Consider the following 18964-nt stretch of genomic DNA (forward strand, 5'->3'; position numbering starts at 1 on the left):
TCTCTCTCTCTCTCTCTCTCTCTCTCTCTCTCTCTCTCTCTCTCTCTCAGACCACTCCTCCAAGGGGTCAGAGGTGAGGAGTCAGAGGTCAGCACCTGTTTGTTTGGGGTGAGCCCGGGAACCCCGGAGGTTCCCCTTACCGAGTGGCCGCAGGGGATGGGGTCGTCCTCGGGATGCCCTCAAGATGGAGGTGGGCTTATTCTTGGGGCCCCCACACACACACACCATACACACCATACACACCGTGTGCACACCGTCGCACAGCGCAAAGCAGCATGCAAAAAGGAAATAAAAGAACAGAATATAGACTAAAAGAAAAGCAATGAAAGGAAAGGACGGAAAACATACGAAAATAAATAAATAAATAAACATTGTCAAACATGTTGAAATCCGTATAGACATGTAAAAACATATCAGTGAATCCTGATCCATGCTTTCATGCTAACGTCAGCATCACCATGCTAACCATGGGTTCAAATCAAATGTTACTGGTCACATACACATCTTTAGCAGATGTTATTGCAGGTGCAGCAAAGTGCTTGTGTTCCTAGCTCCAACAGAACAGTAGTATCTAGCAGTGCAGTAGTATCTAAGAATGGTTCACAACAATACTCACAAATCTAAAAGTAAAATAATGGAATTAAGGAATATTTCAATATTAGATTGAGTAATGTCGGAGTGGCTTTGACTAAAATACAGTAGAATAGAATATAGTATATACATATGCACTGTTGCCCATTCTTCGCCACACTGTCTGTGTGGGTGGACCATTTCAGATCGCCAGTGATGTGTACGCCAATGAATTTCAAGCTTTCCAGCTTCTCCACTGCGGACCCGTCGATATGGATAGGGGCATGCTCCCTCTGCTGTTTCCTGAAGTCCACGATCAACTCCTTTGTTTTGTTGACGTTGAGTTAGAGGTTATTTTCCTGGCACTACTCTCCCAGGGCCCTCGCCTCCCTGTAGGCTGTCTCGTCATTTTTGGTAATCAGGCCTACTACTATTGTGTCGTCTGCAAACTTGATGATTGAGTTGGAGGCATGCGTGGCCAGGCAGTCATGGGTGAATAGGGAGTACAGGAGGGCACTAAGCACGCACACTTGAGAGGCCGCTGTGTTGAGGATCAGCGAAGTGGAGGTGTTGTTTCCTACCTTCACCACCTGGGGGCGGCCAATCAGGAAGTCCAGGACCCAGTGGCACAATGCAGGGTTCAGACCCAGGGCACCGAGCTTAATGATGAGCTTGGAGGGTACTATATTGTTGAATGCTGAGCTATAGTCAATGAATAGCATTCTTACATAGGTATTCCTCTTGTCCAGATGGGACAGGGCAGTGCGCAGTGCTATGGCGATTGCATCATCTTTGCACCTATTAGGGCGGTAGGCAAATTGAAGCGGGTTTAGGGTGTCAGGTAAGGTAGAGGTGATATGATCCTTAACTAGCCTCTCAAAGCACTTCATGAGTGCTACAGGGCGATAGTCATTTAGTTCAGTTACCTTTGCTCTCAGTACAGGGTACAGGAACAATGGTGGACATCTTGAAGTAGACTGGGATAGGGAGAGATTCAATATGTCCGAAAACACTCCAGCTAGCTGGTCTGCGCATGCTCTGAGGACGCGGCTATGGATTCCGTCTGGGCCGGAAACCTTGGGAGGGTTAACACGCTTAAATGTCTTACTCACGTCAGCCATGGAGAACAAGAGCTCACAGTCCTTGGGAGCGGGCCAAGTTGATGGCACTGTGTTATCCTCAAAGCGGGCAAAGTACGTGTTTAGCTTGTCCGGAAGCAAGACGTCGGTATCCGCGACGTGGCTGGTTTTCCCTTTGTAGTCTGTGATTGTCTGTAGACCCCACCACATAAGTCTTGTGTCTGAGCTGTTGAATTGGGGTTGGAACTGGTTCAGGGAAGTGAACCAAAAACCATAAAAGAATGACATTTTTCAAGGAACCGAACCAGACCCGAGAACGAAGGTGATCTATACTGTTCCAGAACAGAACCATTATTTAAAAGCATGGGAATCGGTTAACAATCACACAAAAAAAATGCAACTAAGCGCCTATGCAAATTAGAGAACAATAGATTTACTTTTTCAATGGTAGTTAAGAATACTATTGTTTCACATTGGATTCATTAACTACAAAAAGGTAAGCCGTGTTTTTATTTTAATAACTGGTGCCGCTCTGCACACACAAGCTAGTTGTCTAGCTAGCTTATTAGGTAGCTCTGGTCTAGCTCTCGAAAACTCTAGGCACCATTAAGTGTAATGTAATGTAACGGAGAGTCATGATCAAGGGCTAGCTCTGGTCCAACATTAGTTAAGTCAACTCTTTGAAGTTCAAAGACATTTAAAGTTCCTTCATATAAGCCACTCCTCCGTAGGTATAAATCTGTGGGCCTAATTCAGATAATGCATGTCATAAAAACAAGATGCCCAGCATTATCCTCACCAGCAAAACATTTTTACATCCTACCCTACACTTGCCTGTCCAATGCATGTACATAGCTTGCCCGCTCCATAGCAAGCTGCTCTATCCATTGGTGAAGTCATTTAATGTCGAGCTAAATGTAAAAAATATATATTTCAGAGGTTTAAAAAGGAACAGAAAGGAACGAAATAAACAGTAACTTTTTTTGGAAAAGTGGAATGGAACTCAAAAAATTATTTTTCTGTTCTGGATGAAATTATTAGGAAAAGAAATTGGTTCCAACCCCTGATGCTAACCACTGTCGTACAGTACAGGTACAGCTGACAACCTCTTAAAGTAATAGTTAATTCCAAAATCAAAGTTTAAATAGTGGTACTGTGGATGAACTGGTGAACAGAAAAGAGGTAGACCACCACTCTAGGATCAGTTTACCCACAAACCTAAATTATTATGGGGGAAAACTGATCTTAGATGTCTATGGGGAACTTCATCCTACTCTGGGAACTCATGAGATGGGACAGTCTATGATGACAGGATGAAACCCACAATGAGATGCACATGCTCAACTCAAGCTTTCACTTTAATCCTGTACTGATGTGAATGGGAGATTTTAATGAAAGTTTAAGGATTGGGCCGGAAGTGATGATGTTGAAACACAAAAATCTGGGTATATGTTATGGTTGGCCACCTTACCTGTCTCTGCCAGGGAGCTTCTTTCCCAGATTGTGACAGGTTGATGAGTCCAGGGTCCGAGTTTGCCTGGGAAATTGGGGGATGAGTGGAAAACAGAAAGAATCGGATGGAGGGATGAATAAATGAATGGAGTATGGGAGAGGGGTAAACAGCTGGGGTAAGTGAGAGAAGTCTGATTCTCTATTCATAATGAATCGGACAGCCTTATGCTCTACAGAAGCCAGTTAAGATATGGATTTGATGTAGCTGCCTCTGTGTTGTCAATACACAACAATGAAATATGGAACAAAGATCATGAGGAAGCATCACACACTCATGCATTCATTGAACAAGTACTGTGTGTGTGTGTGTGTGTGTGTGTGTGTGTGTGTGTGTGTGTGTGTGTGTGTGTGTGTGTGTGTGTGTGTGTGTGTGTGTGTGTGTGTGTGTGTGTGTGTGTGTGTGTGTGTGTGTGTGTGTGTGTGTGTGTGTGTGTGTGTGTGTGTGTGTGTGTGTGTGTGTGTGTGTGTGTGTGTGTGTGTGTGTGTGTGTGTGTGTTTGTGTGTGTGTGTGTGTGTGTGTGTGTGTGTACCTCTTCTTTGCACTGAGGTGGTTTACTGTCTCTTGTCTAGGAACTAGACCCTCCATCATCCATCTGTTTCATACATACCACAAACATGAAGGTGATGAGATGACATGATGAGAAACACAGACACACATTCACAGACAGACACAAACACACCACTTGTGACTTACATAGATATAAACTCAACTTTGAATCCTGAATTATGTGTCTTTTGTTATGAATATGAAAGACAAACATTAGTGATAATGAGAAAAGCTCAGTTGGCATGCAACAAACAGACAAAAGCTTCTGAAATCCCTCAATTCATAGACTACAACTCCACAAGCGAAAAGCAAAACAGCACAGGCATTCTTCATGAGAAGATAGAGGCTGCAAGGATTTTAGAACACAACGTTTACACGGCAGAATGCTAGAACACAAACTAGATTGTAGAACACAACCTACAGGCTGTTACATTCTAGAATCCAAACTACAAGCCACAGTGATTCTAAAGAACATATTAGAGCACAAGACACTAGGCCACCAGATTCTACGCCAAAAGACCCTGAAAATAGTCCCATTGAGCAAAATTATTGATTGGGATACGTTTAGGGTTAGAGGTTAGCTAGCTATTACACTGTTTGTTGGGGTTTAGTACAGGTGTGGGGGTTAAGGTTGGGGTCAGCTGCTAACAGGGGGGGATGGGGCCGGATGGGAAGGGGGTACCTGTCGTCTTCTGGGGAGGCGTGTTGGATTAGAATCCTGGGGCTGGCGGGGCGTCTGCGGGGCAGAGACTGGGAGCAGCTGAGACCCGCAGCACCCCCGGTGGACACACAGAGAAACACATGATCACCTGCACTCTCATAGGGGCTTTATCGACTTCATGGGTCTATCATATGTCCGAGTCTCAGTTTAAGGCTGTTATCACAAAAAAGGGACCCTCCCTTTATGTCCTCTCACAAAGTAGCTATGTACAAACACTCATTCCATGAGACCCCCCCCCCCCCCCCACCACACACACACACACACACACACACACACACACACACACACACACACACACACACACACACACCACACACACACACACACACACACACACACACACACACACACACACACACACACACACACTAAAAGGGTGTAGGAGGTGGGGTGCAGAGTACAAGTCAGTGGGCTGGTACCTTTTGGGCTCTGGTGAAGGAACACTATGGTTCCTTTCTGGGTTCAGACAGTTGGTGCTAGCGCTCCTAGTCTTAACCCTGTCAAGAGAAGGCTGTAGATCACTAGCCCAATAACATGCCATCCAATGCAGGAGAGGAGAAAACAGGACAGGAGGAGATGCAGAAAAAAGAAGAGAAAAATGGAAAAGAAAGAAATGTTAGATACCCAAATCATAAAGGACTTGCTAGTCTGAACCTGGTTTCGAGTGATTAGGTGATTGATTACAGTCACGGCAATGGAAGATGTTGTCAGATAGTAAGGTAGTCAGGTTGTCACGGAGACCTGTTCTCCGGTTCTCAGAAGAGTCCTTGACCATGGTATGAGAAGGTCATTGAGGGCTAAAGGTCTGCCTGTCTGTCTGTCTGTCTGTCTGTCTGTCTGTCTGTCTGTCTGTCTGTCTGTCTGTCTGTCTGTCTGTCTGTCTGTCTGTCTGTCTGTCTGTCTGTCTGTCTGTCTGTCTGTCTGTCTGTCTGTCTGTGGGTCTGTGGGTCTGTGTGTCTGTCTGTGTGTCTGTGTCTGTGTCTGCGTGTGTGTCTTACCTAACGGTGATCTTGTCTGTAAACCTGAGAACTCGTTGTGTGAAAGAGTGGCGCGTTGCTGTGACAACACTGGAGCGCACCATTAAGCTAGTCTTTAGACATGCAGGCAGCGTGGAACTTCACTCAAGACAATTTAAAAAAAAATCTAAATAAAAGCATGTTATAAAAACACAACATAAATCAACTTAACATCAAACAAACAAAGGCCAAGAGTGGGTAAGGATGTGTGTGGTAGCCTACAACTGTGGACAATACTCCCATATGGACAAGATTGCAGCACCTGTTCATGAAGTGCAAATTGGACTACTTTCAGTACCGGCTCCAAGTGAATTGATAGAATTCATCCAAGTATATCAGTAAGATCAAGATCAGTAAGACCAGGATACAGTATCTGTACTGCAACAGTGGTATGAAGTTACTCAAGTGATAGTACCTCCTGAACATCAAACTACAAAAGTATAACATACCACAACAACACTAACTTACAAGACAATTGTGTGTGTACATGGGGGGGAGAGACGGGGTACAAAGTTTGGAGGGGAGCGACTTTCCAACACAGCCTCTCTCTCTTCTTCCACATACCTGTAAATGTCCTTGTGGATGCTGTTGACTAAGAGGGGCCTCTTAGCGGGAAGAGTGTTACTGTGTCTAGAAGTAGTGGTGGAAGAAGTACCCAATTGTCATACTTGAGTATAAGTAAAGACATCTTAATAGAAAATGACTCAAGTAAAAGTTGAAAGTCACCCAGTAAAATACTACTTGAGTAAAAGTCTAAAAGTATTTGGTTTTAAATATACTTATGTATCAAAAGTAAATGTAATTGCTCATATACACTTAAGTATCAAAAGTAAAAGTATAAAGCATTTCAAATTCCTTATATTAAGCAAATCATTTTAATTTCGGATAACCAGGGGCACATCCCAAAACAAAGAATTTGGGTTGCGTTGGTCCGTGAATCTGCCAGATTAGAGGCAGTAGGGATGACCAGGGATGTTCTCTTGATTAGTGCATGAATTGGACAATTTTCCTGTCCTGCTAAGCATTCAAAATGTAACAAGTACTTTTGGGTGTCAGGAAAAATTTATGGAGTAAAAAGTACATTATTTCCAATAGAAATGTAGTGAAGTAAAAGTAAAAGTTGTCAAAAATAGAAATAGTAAAGTACAGATACCCAAAACATTGACTTAAGTAGTACATTAAAGTATTTTTAATTAAGTACTTTACACCACTGTCTAGAAGACCTCCTGAGGTGTGATGTGTGTGTGCATGCAGGAGATGGAGATAGAAAAAGGGGGAGGAGGAAGATGGATTAACAGAATGGAAATACAATTCCCAAACTACTGCTAAAGAAAGACAGGAGAGCAGCATGCCAGCCGTGTGGAAGCATGTATGCCAGCCTTTGCCAGTCTCTTCCAGCCATGTACCAGCCAGGCTTTGCCACTTACCTCTATGGGTGGGCTCACCGGGACAGTATTGCACCTTTGTCCAATATAATGGATCTGGTAATGCACTGAACTAGTGTCAAAAAGTGCCCTCTAGTGCTCGAGGCACATTATTACAACCATGAACGGATCACTATAGCTACATGACGCTAACTCTGAATAACTAGCTGCCCCTCAGGCATTGGCCAAGGTCAGCAGAGGCTATGTGCGGTCAGCGGTGGACAGTCCCAGTGTTGACGTCTGATCGGGTGTGTGTTGTGTCACTGTCACATGGGATAGGATGGACACACTGAAATTGCATGTCAATTGCTCGCTCACACACATTACGACAGAATAAGAAGCATTTAACTCAAGGGTGAAGTCATGTAAGAAATCTCCACACATCTATATGCAGCTCCAAAATCAATGGAAAAAGACAAGGACCACTTAATTAAGGTGAAGCGCCATAAGGACGGTGAGAATGAGGATTGGGATCATACCTAATACAAATAATAATACATGTCCTGACTTCTGTTTACCTTTTAGTGTGTAGGCACTCTGCACTTTTGCCCCGCATTGATTGGTGGATCAAGATGACCTCACTGTGGTTACCATGGGGATGGATGACACATGAGGAAATAAACAACGGAAGCCAAACCGGAGGACAGAGAAAGAACATAGATACAAAGCTGAGCCAGCGGAGAACAATGGGACAGGTAGAAGTTTCCCCTAACCACAGGTCTAGGATCAGATGATTCTATCCCATATCCTAACCCTAACCATTACAGGGGATGAACAAATCTGACCCTGTATCAGTGGTTGAGGGCAACTTCTACCTACTCCGACAGGTACACATATGATAGCAAGAGATGCTACGATGCCTTATAACTCTTAATAAACTTTTGTCTCATGGCTATAACTTCATTGTTCTGAGAGTCTGAATCAGCGAACAACTGAGAACAACAAACAAGTGAACAGCCATATCCAAACATAATCCTGACTATTCATCGTGCTGAATCACAGAAAGGAAGAGAGCAGAAGACAAAGGAAGAAACACAACTAAACAACCTTTTGAACTGGAAAAGACAAAAGGGAAAAATAATCCAGGGCCACCCGATTGTACACACACGGACACACACACGGACACACACACCTGTCATCTACATAGTCCTGCTCCTGGTAGTGTCCTCCGGCAGAGTCGTAGTAGCGGGTGGGAGAACTAGACCTCCTACTATAGTGGATCTCATCATCCAAACTCCTGACACAGATGAGGGTTGAGAAAGATATGGAGATGAGGAAGAGGGAGAGAGTGCAAAAGAGAGAAGAGGTGGGGGGTGGGGAGAAAGAGAGAACAAGGCTTTTAGCTGTGGTAACAGTGTATGTGTTGGCTGTGTTGGCAGTGACAGTAAGAGCAATATTGGCAGCACTACTTGTTCTGGGTCGCAAAGGCCGAAACACAAACTTGTCCCTGAAGTTCTCTCCTCAACCCGCTCTCTTCATCAACACCCCATCTCCCCCCTGTCCTTTCCACTCCCCTCACCTCTGGGTGGGGACGTTGGTGGGTCGTGATCGGCCCCTGCCCTGTTCCTCTCTGTGAGGGGAGACAGATCGAGAGCGAAGCTGGGGTGTCCTCTGCTGCTCCGGCACCTCCAGAGTGGTGGCGTGGGGGACCCTCTGCTGCCGCTCCCTCTCCCGCGAGCCTCTTTCGGCTGCTACACACACACACAGCCACAGAGGGAGAGAAGCATTGTTCATAAAAGCAAAACATACATAAGACATACTGTACTGTCCCAAGCTGGCACAATTGTAGCCCTCAGCTCTAATATGTCAATACTGATACAAACTACTCATGCCAGTTGAACCCAAAGATACACAGTGTTCCTGCTTTACCAAACAACCTACTCCTGTGAGCTTATAATGTTCAGCTTGCATAAAGAAGACCTGCCTGATCCCGAAACAGTGAAAATCTCGCTGCAATCACACTGCAATTAACTAAGGTCCATGTGAGTGCTTTTTGTCATCTTTAAAGGAGAGGAATGCTTCATTAATGCTGAGAGTGGGTCCCTTTAATCTCCAATATTCTTTTTCTACCAAGAAAAACAATGAGAGGTTAGTGGCTGTATCAATTTCTTTCTCTCTTCCTCTCTCTCTCGCTCTCTTTTTTTCTCTCTAATCTTTCAAACACACACATATGCCCACACGCACATACACCCACAACCACAGACAAATACGGCAGTGATGTTTTCGGAGTGTTCTGACAACAACAGAACAACATTTTAGTTGTAGAATGTCGATGGAATGTCTCTCTTAGTGAGAAGACAGCATTCCCATGACCCCCCCCACCTTTAGACACAACTGGAAGATAGAGCTGCAGCGAATAGCTGCTGTCTTACGGGCTCCTGCCCAATTCTCTTTTACTATGAAGTTAACTTTTTGGGTACATAATATTTCTGCCATCATTTCCTATGACCGAAAACAGCTTCTGGATATCAGAACAGAAACCAGGCCCTAATCTCCGGGACTCGAAAGAAGAAGAGGCGGTGCAAGAGAAGCAAACGAGCGAGCCCCCTGACAAGACTAAGACAGCGGTTAAATGAACCGCCTCTACCCTCCGTTCTATTGGCAAACGTACAATCACTAGAGAACAAAATGGACGAGCTCCGTTTGAGGCTATCCTATCAACGGGACCTGAAGGACTGTAATATCCTATGTTTCTTGAAGTCGTGGCTGAACAAGGACATAATATCCATCTAGCGTTTTTTTTCCTATGCATCGTCAAGACAGCTGGTGGAGGATCTCTAATGTTGAGGAAGTCTCAAGGTTTTGCTTGCCTTACTTAGAACACCTAATGATATGCTGCAGACCATATTACAGTATTTACCAAGAGAGTTTTCATCTATATTTTTTGTAGCTGTCTATTTACCATCACAAACCGATGCTGGCACTAAAACCACACTCAACAAGCTGTATAGGGCCATAAGCAAACTAGACAATGCACATCCAGTGGTGGCGTTCCTAGTGGCCGGTGATTTTAATGAATGCAGGGAAACTGAAATCTGTCTTACCAATTTTTTTACAAGCAAGTCACCTGTGTGACTAGAAGTGAAGAAAACTATAGATCACCTTTACTCCACACACAGAGACACATACAAAGCTCTCCCTCGCCCTTCATTTGGCAAATATGACCATAACTCTATCCTCCTGATTCCTGCTTACAAGAAAAAACTCAAACAGGAAGTACCATTTATACGCTCAATAAGGAATTGGTCCGATGAAGAAAATGCTAAGCTACAAGACTGTCCTTTTGCTAGCACAGACTGGAATATTTTATTTATTTAACCTTTATTTAACTAGGCAAGTTAGTTAAGAACAAATTCTTAACTGGATTCAAACCAGGGATTGCAGTGATGCCTCTTGCACTGAGATGCAGTGCCTTAGACCGCTGCGCCCGAATATGTTCCGGGATTTATCCAATAACATTGAGGAGTTTACCACATCAGTCACCGGCTTCATTAACTTCTTTGGGGTAGGGGCCAGTATTTTCACATCCGGAAGAAAAGAGTGCCCAGAGTAAACTGCCTGCTACTCAGGCCCAGATGCTAGGATATGCATATTATTAGTAGATTTGGATAGAAAACACTCTGACGTTTCTAAACCTGTTTGAATGATGTCTGTGAGTATAACAGAACTCATATGGCAGGCAAAAACCTGAGAAAAAATCCACCCAGGAAGTGGGAAATCTGAGGTTTGTAGTTTTTCAACTCTTTGCTTATCCAAGATACAGTGGAAATGGGGTCACGTCCTAAGGCTTCCACTAGATGTCAACAGTCTTTAGAATCTTGTTTGAGGCTTCTACTGTGAAGTGGGGGCAAATGAGAGGGGAATGAGTCAGAGGTCTGCCAGAGAGCCACGAGCTGACCATGCGCGTTCCCGTGATAGTTAACTTGCATTCCATTGCATTTTTGAAGACAAAGGAATTCTCCGGTTGGATAATTATTGAAGATTTATGTTAAAAACATCCTAAAGATTGATTCTATACATCCTTTGACATGTTTCTACGGACTGTAACGGAACATTTTGACTTTTCGTCTGCACCTAGTGATCACGCGTCACTACTGGGCTAAACGTGCAAACAAAAAGGAGGTATTTGGACATAAATTATGGACTTCATCGAACAAAACAAACATTTATTGTGGAACTGGGATTCATGAGAGTGCATTCTGATGAAGATCATCAAAGGTAAGTGAATATTTATAATTCTATTTCTGACTTCTGTTGACTACACAACATGGTGGATATCTGTTTGGGTTGTGTTGGTCTCTGAGCGCTGTACTCAGATTATTGCATGGTGTGCTTTTTCCGTAAAGTTTTTTTGAAATCTGATACAGCGGTTGCATTAAGGAGAAGTGGATCTAAAATTCCATGCATAACAATTGGATATTTTAGCAATGTATATTATGAGTATTTCTGTAAATTGATGTGGCTCTCTGCAAAATCACCGGATGTTTTGGAACTACTGAACATAACGCACCAATGTAAACTCAGATTTTTGGATATAAACTTTACCGAACAAAACATACATGTATTGTGTAACATGAAGTCCTATGAGTGTCATCTGATGAAGATCATCAAAGGTTAGTGATTAATTCTATCTCTATTTCTGCTTTTTGTGACTCCTCTCTTTGGCTGAAAAAATGGCTGTGTTTTTCTGTGACTTGCTCTGACCTAACATAATCGTTTGGTGTGCTTTCGTCGTAAAGCATTTTGGAAATCGGACACTGTGGCTGGATTTACAACAAGTGTATCTTTAAAATGGTGTAAAATACTTGTATATTTGAGGAATTTTAATTATGGGATTTCTGTTGTTTTGAATTTGGCGCCCTGCAGTTTCACTGGCTGTTGACGAGGGGGGACGCTACCGTCCCACATACCCCAAGAGAGGTTAACCTTTTGTCAATAGGGGGTGCTGTTAGCACTTTTATTTTTTTGACATTGCCAAATTAAACTGCCTAGTAGTCAATTCTTGCTCGTACAATATGCATATTATTGTTATTATTGGATAGAAAACACTCTCTAGTTTCTATAACCGTTGGAATTATGTCTCTGAGTGGAACAGAACTCTATCTACAGCACTTTTCCTGACAGGGAGTGAGATTTCAGAAATCTTGGCCTCTGGTCCCAGGTCAGTTTTAATGTCCCTGTGAATGCTATGAGGATACAAACACTGCCTACACCTTCCTCTAGATGTCAGTAAGTGGTGACAATTTGAATGGAGTCGATTGCGCAATCAGGGCCTGTATAAAACACCAAAGACCGGAAGTAGCTTTCCTTTGGACCCTGCGCTCGACGCAAGAAGGACGTTGGACCGACCTCTTTCCAAGCCTTGGTTTAGCCAGTAATATATCGCCGGTCATGTTTTTACTTGTTATAGGTGTTAAAAACATCATAAGGTAGTTAATTTAAACTGTTTTATAGCAATTTATATCCGTTTAGTGCGATTTTGAGGCATTTATTTGTGACACCCTTCCATGAGCTGGGCACGTTTCCTGTACATACCGAACGTTATTGGCCATTTCGACGGGACAAGAGGACATCTTTCGACCAAAAGACGATTAGACCGGAGAAAGGATACATTGCCCAAGATTCTGATGGAAGAACAGCTCACAGTAAGAACTATTTATGATGATAAATCGCTGTTCTGTTGAAAAATTTTAAACGCATATATCGCCATTTTGTTTTGTGTAGCTTCGCTTGGCGGACCCGGTATTGCACAGTAAGGATAATTTTAGAAATGTAAGTCAGCGATTGCATTAAGAACTAATTTGTCTTTCGATTCCTGTCAACCCTGTATTTTTTAGTCAAGTTTATGATTAGTTATCGATTAGACTAGATCACTCTCAAAGATGGCGCCCGACATTTTCAGGCCAGTTTTGCTACTATTCTCATTGTATAACCACGTTTTTTTGTGGCTAAATATGCACATTTTCGAACAAACTCTATATGTATGTTGTAATATGATGTTACAGGAGTGTCATCGGAAGAATTCTGAGAAGGTTAGTGAAAAAATTAATATATTTTGGTGATCATAACGTTATCGCTCCCGTTGCCTTGAATTCATGCTGGGGTAACGTTTGCACATGTGGTATGCTAATATAACGATTTATTGTGTTTTCGCTGTAAAACGCTTAGAAAATCTGAAATATTGTCTGAATTCACAAGATCTGTGTCTTTCCATTGCTATGCTTTGTCTATTTTTATGATGAGTAAATTGGTAATACACGTTGCTCTCTGTATTTATTCTAGTCGAGTTGTGATGGTGGGTGCAATTGTAAACTATGATTTCTACCTGAAATATGCACATTTTTCTAACAAAAACTATCCTATACAATAAATATGTTATCAGACTGTCATCTGATGAGGTTTTTTCTTGGTTAGTGGCTATCAATATCTTTATTTGGCCGAATTGGTGATAGCTACTGGTGGAGAGAAAAAATGGTGGACAAAGAAAAATGGTGTCTTTTGCTAACGTGGTTAGCTAATAGATTTACATATTGTGTCTTCCCTGTAAAACATTTTAAAAATCAGAAATGATTGCTGGATTCACAAGAAGTGGATCTTTCATCTGGTATCTTGGACTTGTGATTGAATGATATTTAGATGCTACTATTTACTTGTGACGCTATGCTAGCTATGCTATTCAGCTTTTTTACTGGTGGGGGGGTGGGGGGTGCTCCCGGATCCGGGTTTCTGAGGCGGTAGAAGTTAATAAGTGCATCAATGTTGTTGTCCCACAGTGACCTTACGTACATATCCCAACCAGAAGCCATGGATTGCAGGCAACATTCGCAATGAGCTAAAGGCTAGAGCTGCGCTTTCAAGGTGCGGGACACTAATCCGGACGCTTAAAATAAATACCGCTATGACCTCTGATGAGCCATCAAACAGTCAAAACGTTGGTCAATGCAGGGTTGCAAACTATCACAGATAATAGATGGATACCAAGCGGCGAGCTGCCCAGTGACGTGAGCATACCAGATGAGTTAACTGAACAATGCATGAGAGCACCAGCTGTTCCGGATGACTGTGTGATCTCGCTCTCCATAGCCAAAGTGAGTAAGACCTTTAAACAGGTTAACATTCAAAAGGTTGCGGGGCCAGACGGATTACTAGAATTCGTACTCAGAGCATGCCCTGACCAGCTGGCAAGTGTCTTCAAACTCTCCCTGACCCAGTCCGTAATACCTACATGTTTCAAGCCGACCACCATAATCCCTGTGTTCAAGAATGCCAAGGTAACCTGTCAACATGACTATCGCGCTGTGGCACTCAAATCTTTAGCAATGAAGTGCTTTGAAAGGCAGGTCATGGTTCATATCAACACCATCATCCCATACACCCTTGACCCACTCCAATTCTCATACTGCCCCACAAAGTCCACAAATGATGTAATCTCTATTTCACACCACACTGCTCTCTCCCACCAGGAAAAGAGGAACACCTACGTGAAAATCTGTTCATTGACTACAGCTCAGCGTTCAACACCATAGTGCCCTCCAAGCCCATCCCTAAGCTCAGGACCCTGGGACTGAAAACCTCCCTCTGCAACTGGAACCTGGACTTCCTGACAGGCCACCCCATGTGGTGAGGGTAGGCAGCAACACATCCGCCACGTTGACCCTCAACACGGGGCCCCACAGTGGTGTGTGCTTACTCCCTGTTCACCCACGACGGTGGTTGGCCTGATCACCGACAACCACGAGACAGCCTATAGGGAGCAGGTCAGCGACCTGGCAGTGTGGTGCCAGGACAGCAACCTCTCCCTCAACGTCAGCAAGACAAAAGAGCTGATCGTGGACTACAGGAAATGGAGGGTTGAGCAAGGCCCCATCCACATTGACGAGGATGTAGTGGAGCAGGGTCGAGAGCTTCAAGTTCCTCGGTGTCCACATCACTAAGGAATCACCATGGACAGTCCGTACATACCAACACAGTCATGAAGAGGGCACGACTATGTCTCTTCCCCCTCAGGAGGCTGAAAAGATTTGGCATGGGCCCACAGATCCTCAAAGTTCTACAGCTGCACCATTGAGAGCATCTTGACTGGCTGCATCATCGCTTGGTACGGCAACTGCTTGGCATCCAACCACAAGTACTCCCCAGGACATCACTGGGGCCAAGTCTGAACCAAGTCTGGAACCAACAGCACCTTGAACAGCTTCTAACCCCAAGCCATAAGACTGCCAAATAGTTAGTTAAATAGTTAACCAATAGCTACCCGGAAAATCTGCAATGAGCTTTTTTGCACTAACACTTTTGACTCATCTACTGTTTATTATCTATCATGTTGCCTAGTCATTTTATCCCTACCTATTTGTTTTTATATCTTCCGCAATTACCTCGTACCCCTGCATATCAACGCGGTACTGGTACATTGTTTATATAGCCAAGTTACCATTATTCATTGTGTATTTATTCCTTGTGTTATTATTTTCTTTTTTTTCTCTCTGCATTGTCGGGAAGGGCCCATAAGTAGGCATTTCACTGTTAGTCGACCCCTGTTGTTTACGAAGCATTTGTCAAATACATTTGATTTGATTATACTCAGGCCCTGTAACGAGCTGAGAACCTACAGAAGGAATGCGGTAAGCAGACCACATTGACAGAGAAATGTATGCCGACAGACATGAAGACACATACACACACAATCACCACATTTATATACATAATGTAATATCTCAAACTCACACACATTACTCACACACACACACGCACACGCACACGCACACGCACACACACACACACACACACACACACACACACACACACACACACACACACACACACACACACACACACACACACACACACACAACAAACACAAAAAAGGATAAGCTCACCTCATAGGATTTTAATTTGACCTATATTGTCAGAGCAAAATAATCCTGCAGCAACAGGATTTGTACGTTTAGTCCATGATGTTGCAAAATCGGTAGTTAGGCTACTAGTTGGCCAAAAGTAGGCTACATGAAAAGTGCAATATTGTTAATATAACCGTGTGTTAGTGGGTTTTCAGTGAATTTAGGTAAATCACAAAGCTCATCTGCATTTCCTGTGGTGCAGGAAAATTCTCAGCAACAAGAGTGTGATCAAATTAAGATCCTACATCTGTACAATACAAAGAAATATATTGTGAAGACACATCACACATAGACCTGTCTGTGACTTACGCTGCAGCTTCTTGCTGGGTGTGTCGGTGTGGGGGTGTCTGCGGGGCATGTAGGGCGATGGCCGGGGCAGAGGGATGGAAGACACGTCGTGGGTCTGCAGATTGTACCAATGAGGCTTATCATCCAATGGGGCTGTCTCGAGCTCTATCAGGATCTAAACGTAACCGATATTAGCACAATCAGTCAAACACAAGGCCAATGAAAGCAATTCATCAACTTCAATGTTTGCCTGAGTGTCTGTATCTGTGTGTATGTAAGTGTGTGTGTGTGCATGTGTGTGTGTACCTCGCCCATGAACATGCTATCCTCGTCAGGTAGGCGGGGCTTGTCCCACACGGTCAGCTCTAGCATGTGTTGGCGGAAGTCTCTGCGGTGGACATGGGAGTACACAAACGTCTGGTTCCACAAGGGCTCTCCACTCTTCTTCACTGTCTTAGTCCTCCTCTTGCTCTTGTCACTGCGTGCGCACACACACACAAACACAAACAAACAAACAGACAGACAGACAGACAGACAGACAGACAGACAGACAGACAGACAGACAGACAGACAGACAGACAGACAGACAGACAGACAGACAGACAGACAGACAGACAGACAGACAGACAGACAGACAGAGTTAACATATTTGTTTGTTTCTCTATGTGGTAGTCTGTAACTGATACAGTTGAAGTCGGAAGTTTACATACACTTAGTTTGGAGTCATTAAAATGTGTTTTTCAACCTCTCCACAAATTTCTTGTTAACAAACTATAGTTTTGGCAAGTCGGTTAGGACATCTACTTTGTGCATGACACAAGTAATTTTCTCAACAATTGTTTACAGACAGATTCTTTCACTTATAATTCACTGTATCACAATTCCAGTGGGTCAGAATTTTACATACGCTAAGTTGACTATTACTTTAAACAGCTTGGAAAATTCCAGAAAATTATGTCATGGCTTTAGAAACTTCTGATAGGCTAATTGACATCATTTGAGTCATTTGGAGGTGTACCTGTGGATGTATTTCAAGGCCTACCTTTAAACTCAGTGCTTCTTTGCTCAGACCTCAGAAAAAAAACTGTAGACCTCCACAAGTCTGGTTCATCCTTGAGAGCAATTTCCAAACGTCTGAAGGTACCACGTTCATCTGTACAAACAATAGTACGCAAGTATAAACACCATGGGACCACGCAGCCGTCATACTGCTCAGGAAGGAGACACGTTCTGTCTCCTAGAGATGAACGTATTATGGTGCGAAAAGTGCAAATCAATCCCAGAACAACAGCAATGGTCCTTGTGAAGATGCTGGAGGAAACAGGTACAAAAGTATCTATATCCACAGTAAAACGAGTCCTATATTGACATAACCTAAAAGGCCGCTCAGCAAGGAAGAAGCCACTGCTCCAAAACCAATATAAAAAAGCCAGACCACGGTTTGCAACTGCACATGGGGACAAAGATCGTACTTTTTGGAGAAATGTCCTCTGGTCTGATGAAACAAAAATATAACTGTTTGGCCATAATGACCATCGTTATGTTTGGAGGAAAAAGGGGGAGGCTTGGAAGCCGAAGAACACCATCCCAAACGTGAAGCACGGGGGTGGCAGTATCATGTTGTGGGGGTGCTTTGCTGCAAGAGGGACTGGTACACTTCACAAAATAGATGGCATCATGAGGTAGGAAAATTCTGTGGATATATTGAAGCAAAATCTCAAGACATCAGTCAGGAAGTTAAAGCTTGGTCGCAAATGGGTCTTCCAAATGGACAATAACCCCAAGCATACTTCCAAAGTTGTGGCAAAATGACTTAAGGACAACAAAGTAAAGGTATTGGAGTGGCCATCAAAGCCTTGACCTCAATCCCATAGAAAACTTGTAGGAAGAAATGAAAAAGCGTGAGCGAGCAAGGAGGCCTACAACCTGACTCAGTTTCACCAGCTCTGTCAGGAGGAATGTGCCAAAATTCACCCAACTTATTGTGGGAAGCTTGTGGAAGGCTTCTCGAAACGTTTTACCCAAGTTAAACCATTTAAAGGCAATGCTACCAAATACTAATTGAGTGTATGTACACTTCTGACCCACTGGGAATGTGATGAAAGTGTCACGTTCACTGTCTTCAAACTCCCTGTCATAGATGAGCCAAGGCGCAGCGTGCATGTAATTCAACATTTATTTTAATCGTAGTGAAACCTTCACAAAAATAACAGGTAAACAGAAACAAACGTGACGCAACCGTGGCGCACACAAACACACACAGAAAATAAATAATTACCCACAACATAGGTGGGAAAAAGGCTGCCTAAGTATGATTCCCAATCAGAGACAACTGCCTCTGATTGGGAACCACACTCAGCCAAAAACAAAGAAATAGAAAACATACAATACCCACCCAAATCACACCCTGACCTAACCAAATAGGGAAATAAAACGGCTCTCTAAGGTCAGGGCGTGACAGAAAGAAATACAATCTGAAATAAATCCTCTCTACTACTATTCTGGCATTTCACATTCTTAAAATAAAGTGGTGATCCTAACTGACCTAAGACAGGGAATTTTTACTAGGATTAAATGTCAGGAATTGTGAAAAACTGAGTTTAAATGTATTTGGATAAGGTGTTTGTAAACTTCCTACTTCAACTGTATACTAGATGACGTACTGTCACGATCGTTGTACGAACTGGAAGTATACTCGGATCAATGTGCAGCGTGATCTGGGTTCCACATCTTTTATTTATTTAAAGTAAGTGAACCACACAACAAAACAATAAAGAATAAACGAAACGTGACGACAATGGAGTGCTAACCTGCAACTACACATAAACAATATCCCACCAACACAGGTGTAAAAACAACTACTTAAATATGATCCCCAATTAGAGACAACTATAGCCAGCTGCCTCTAAT

The 18964-nt window shown here is 43.2% G+C and overlaps 1 protein-coding gene and 1 long non-coding RNA gene across 11 annotated transcripts in view; one reads left to right on the top strand and one right to left on the bottom strand.

The window, feature by feature from the left end:
• LOC139570868 (uncharacterized) overlaps positions 1 to 7637 on the top strand; it is a 21986-nt gene extending 14349 nt beyond the window's left edge. Inside the window, exons 2-3 of the long non-coding RNA XR_011674179.1 lie at positions 51 to 190; positions 7395 to 7637. This is a non-coding gene — a long non-coding RNA (uncharacterized lncRNA). The remainder of the gene's footprint in view (positions 1 to 50; positions 191 to 7394) is intronic.
• Positions 1 to 18964, bottom strand: part of LOC139570867 (regulating synaptic membrane exocytosis protein 1-like) — an 85405-nt gene that overhangs the window by 6593 nt on the left and 59848 nt on the right. Inside the window, exons 14-23 of one of the 10 annotated variants that reach the window (XM_071393154.1) lie at positions 16361 to 16532; positions 16076 to 16229; positions 8389 to 8560; positions 8002 to 8106; positions 7388 to 7450; positions 6010 to 6075; positions 4849 to 4950; positions 4391 to 4468; positions 3692 to 3754; positions 3121 to 3186 (exon numbers count right to left, since the gene is read on the bottom strand). In XM_071393154.1, the coding sequence (XP_071249255.1) occupies positions 3121 to 3186; positions 3692 to 3754; positions 4391 to 4468; positions 4849 to 4950; positions 6010 to 6075; positions 7388 to 7450; positions 8002 to 8106; positions 8389 to 8560; positions 16076 to 16229; positions 16361 to 16532 (1041 nt within the window). The remainder of the gene's footprint in view (positions 1 to 3120; positions 3187 to 3691; positions 3755 to 4390; positions 4469 to 4848; positions 4951 to 6009; positions 6076 to 7387; positions 7451 to 8001; positions 8107 to 8388; positions 8561 to 16075; positions 16230 to 16360; positions 16533 to 18964) is intronic. The other 9 variants (XM_071393156.1, XM_071393155.1, XM_071393157.1 and 6 more) reach the window with 9 other exon arrangements.

This window comes from Salvelinus alpinus, chromosome 3 (assembly GCF_045679555.1).
Source record: "Salvelinus alpinus chromosome 3, SLU_Salpinus.1, whole genome shotgun sequence".
Classification (NCBI taxonomy): Eukaryota; Metazoa; Chordata; class Actinopteri; order Salmoniformes; family Salmonidae; genus Salvelinus; species Salvelinus alpinus.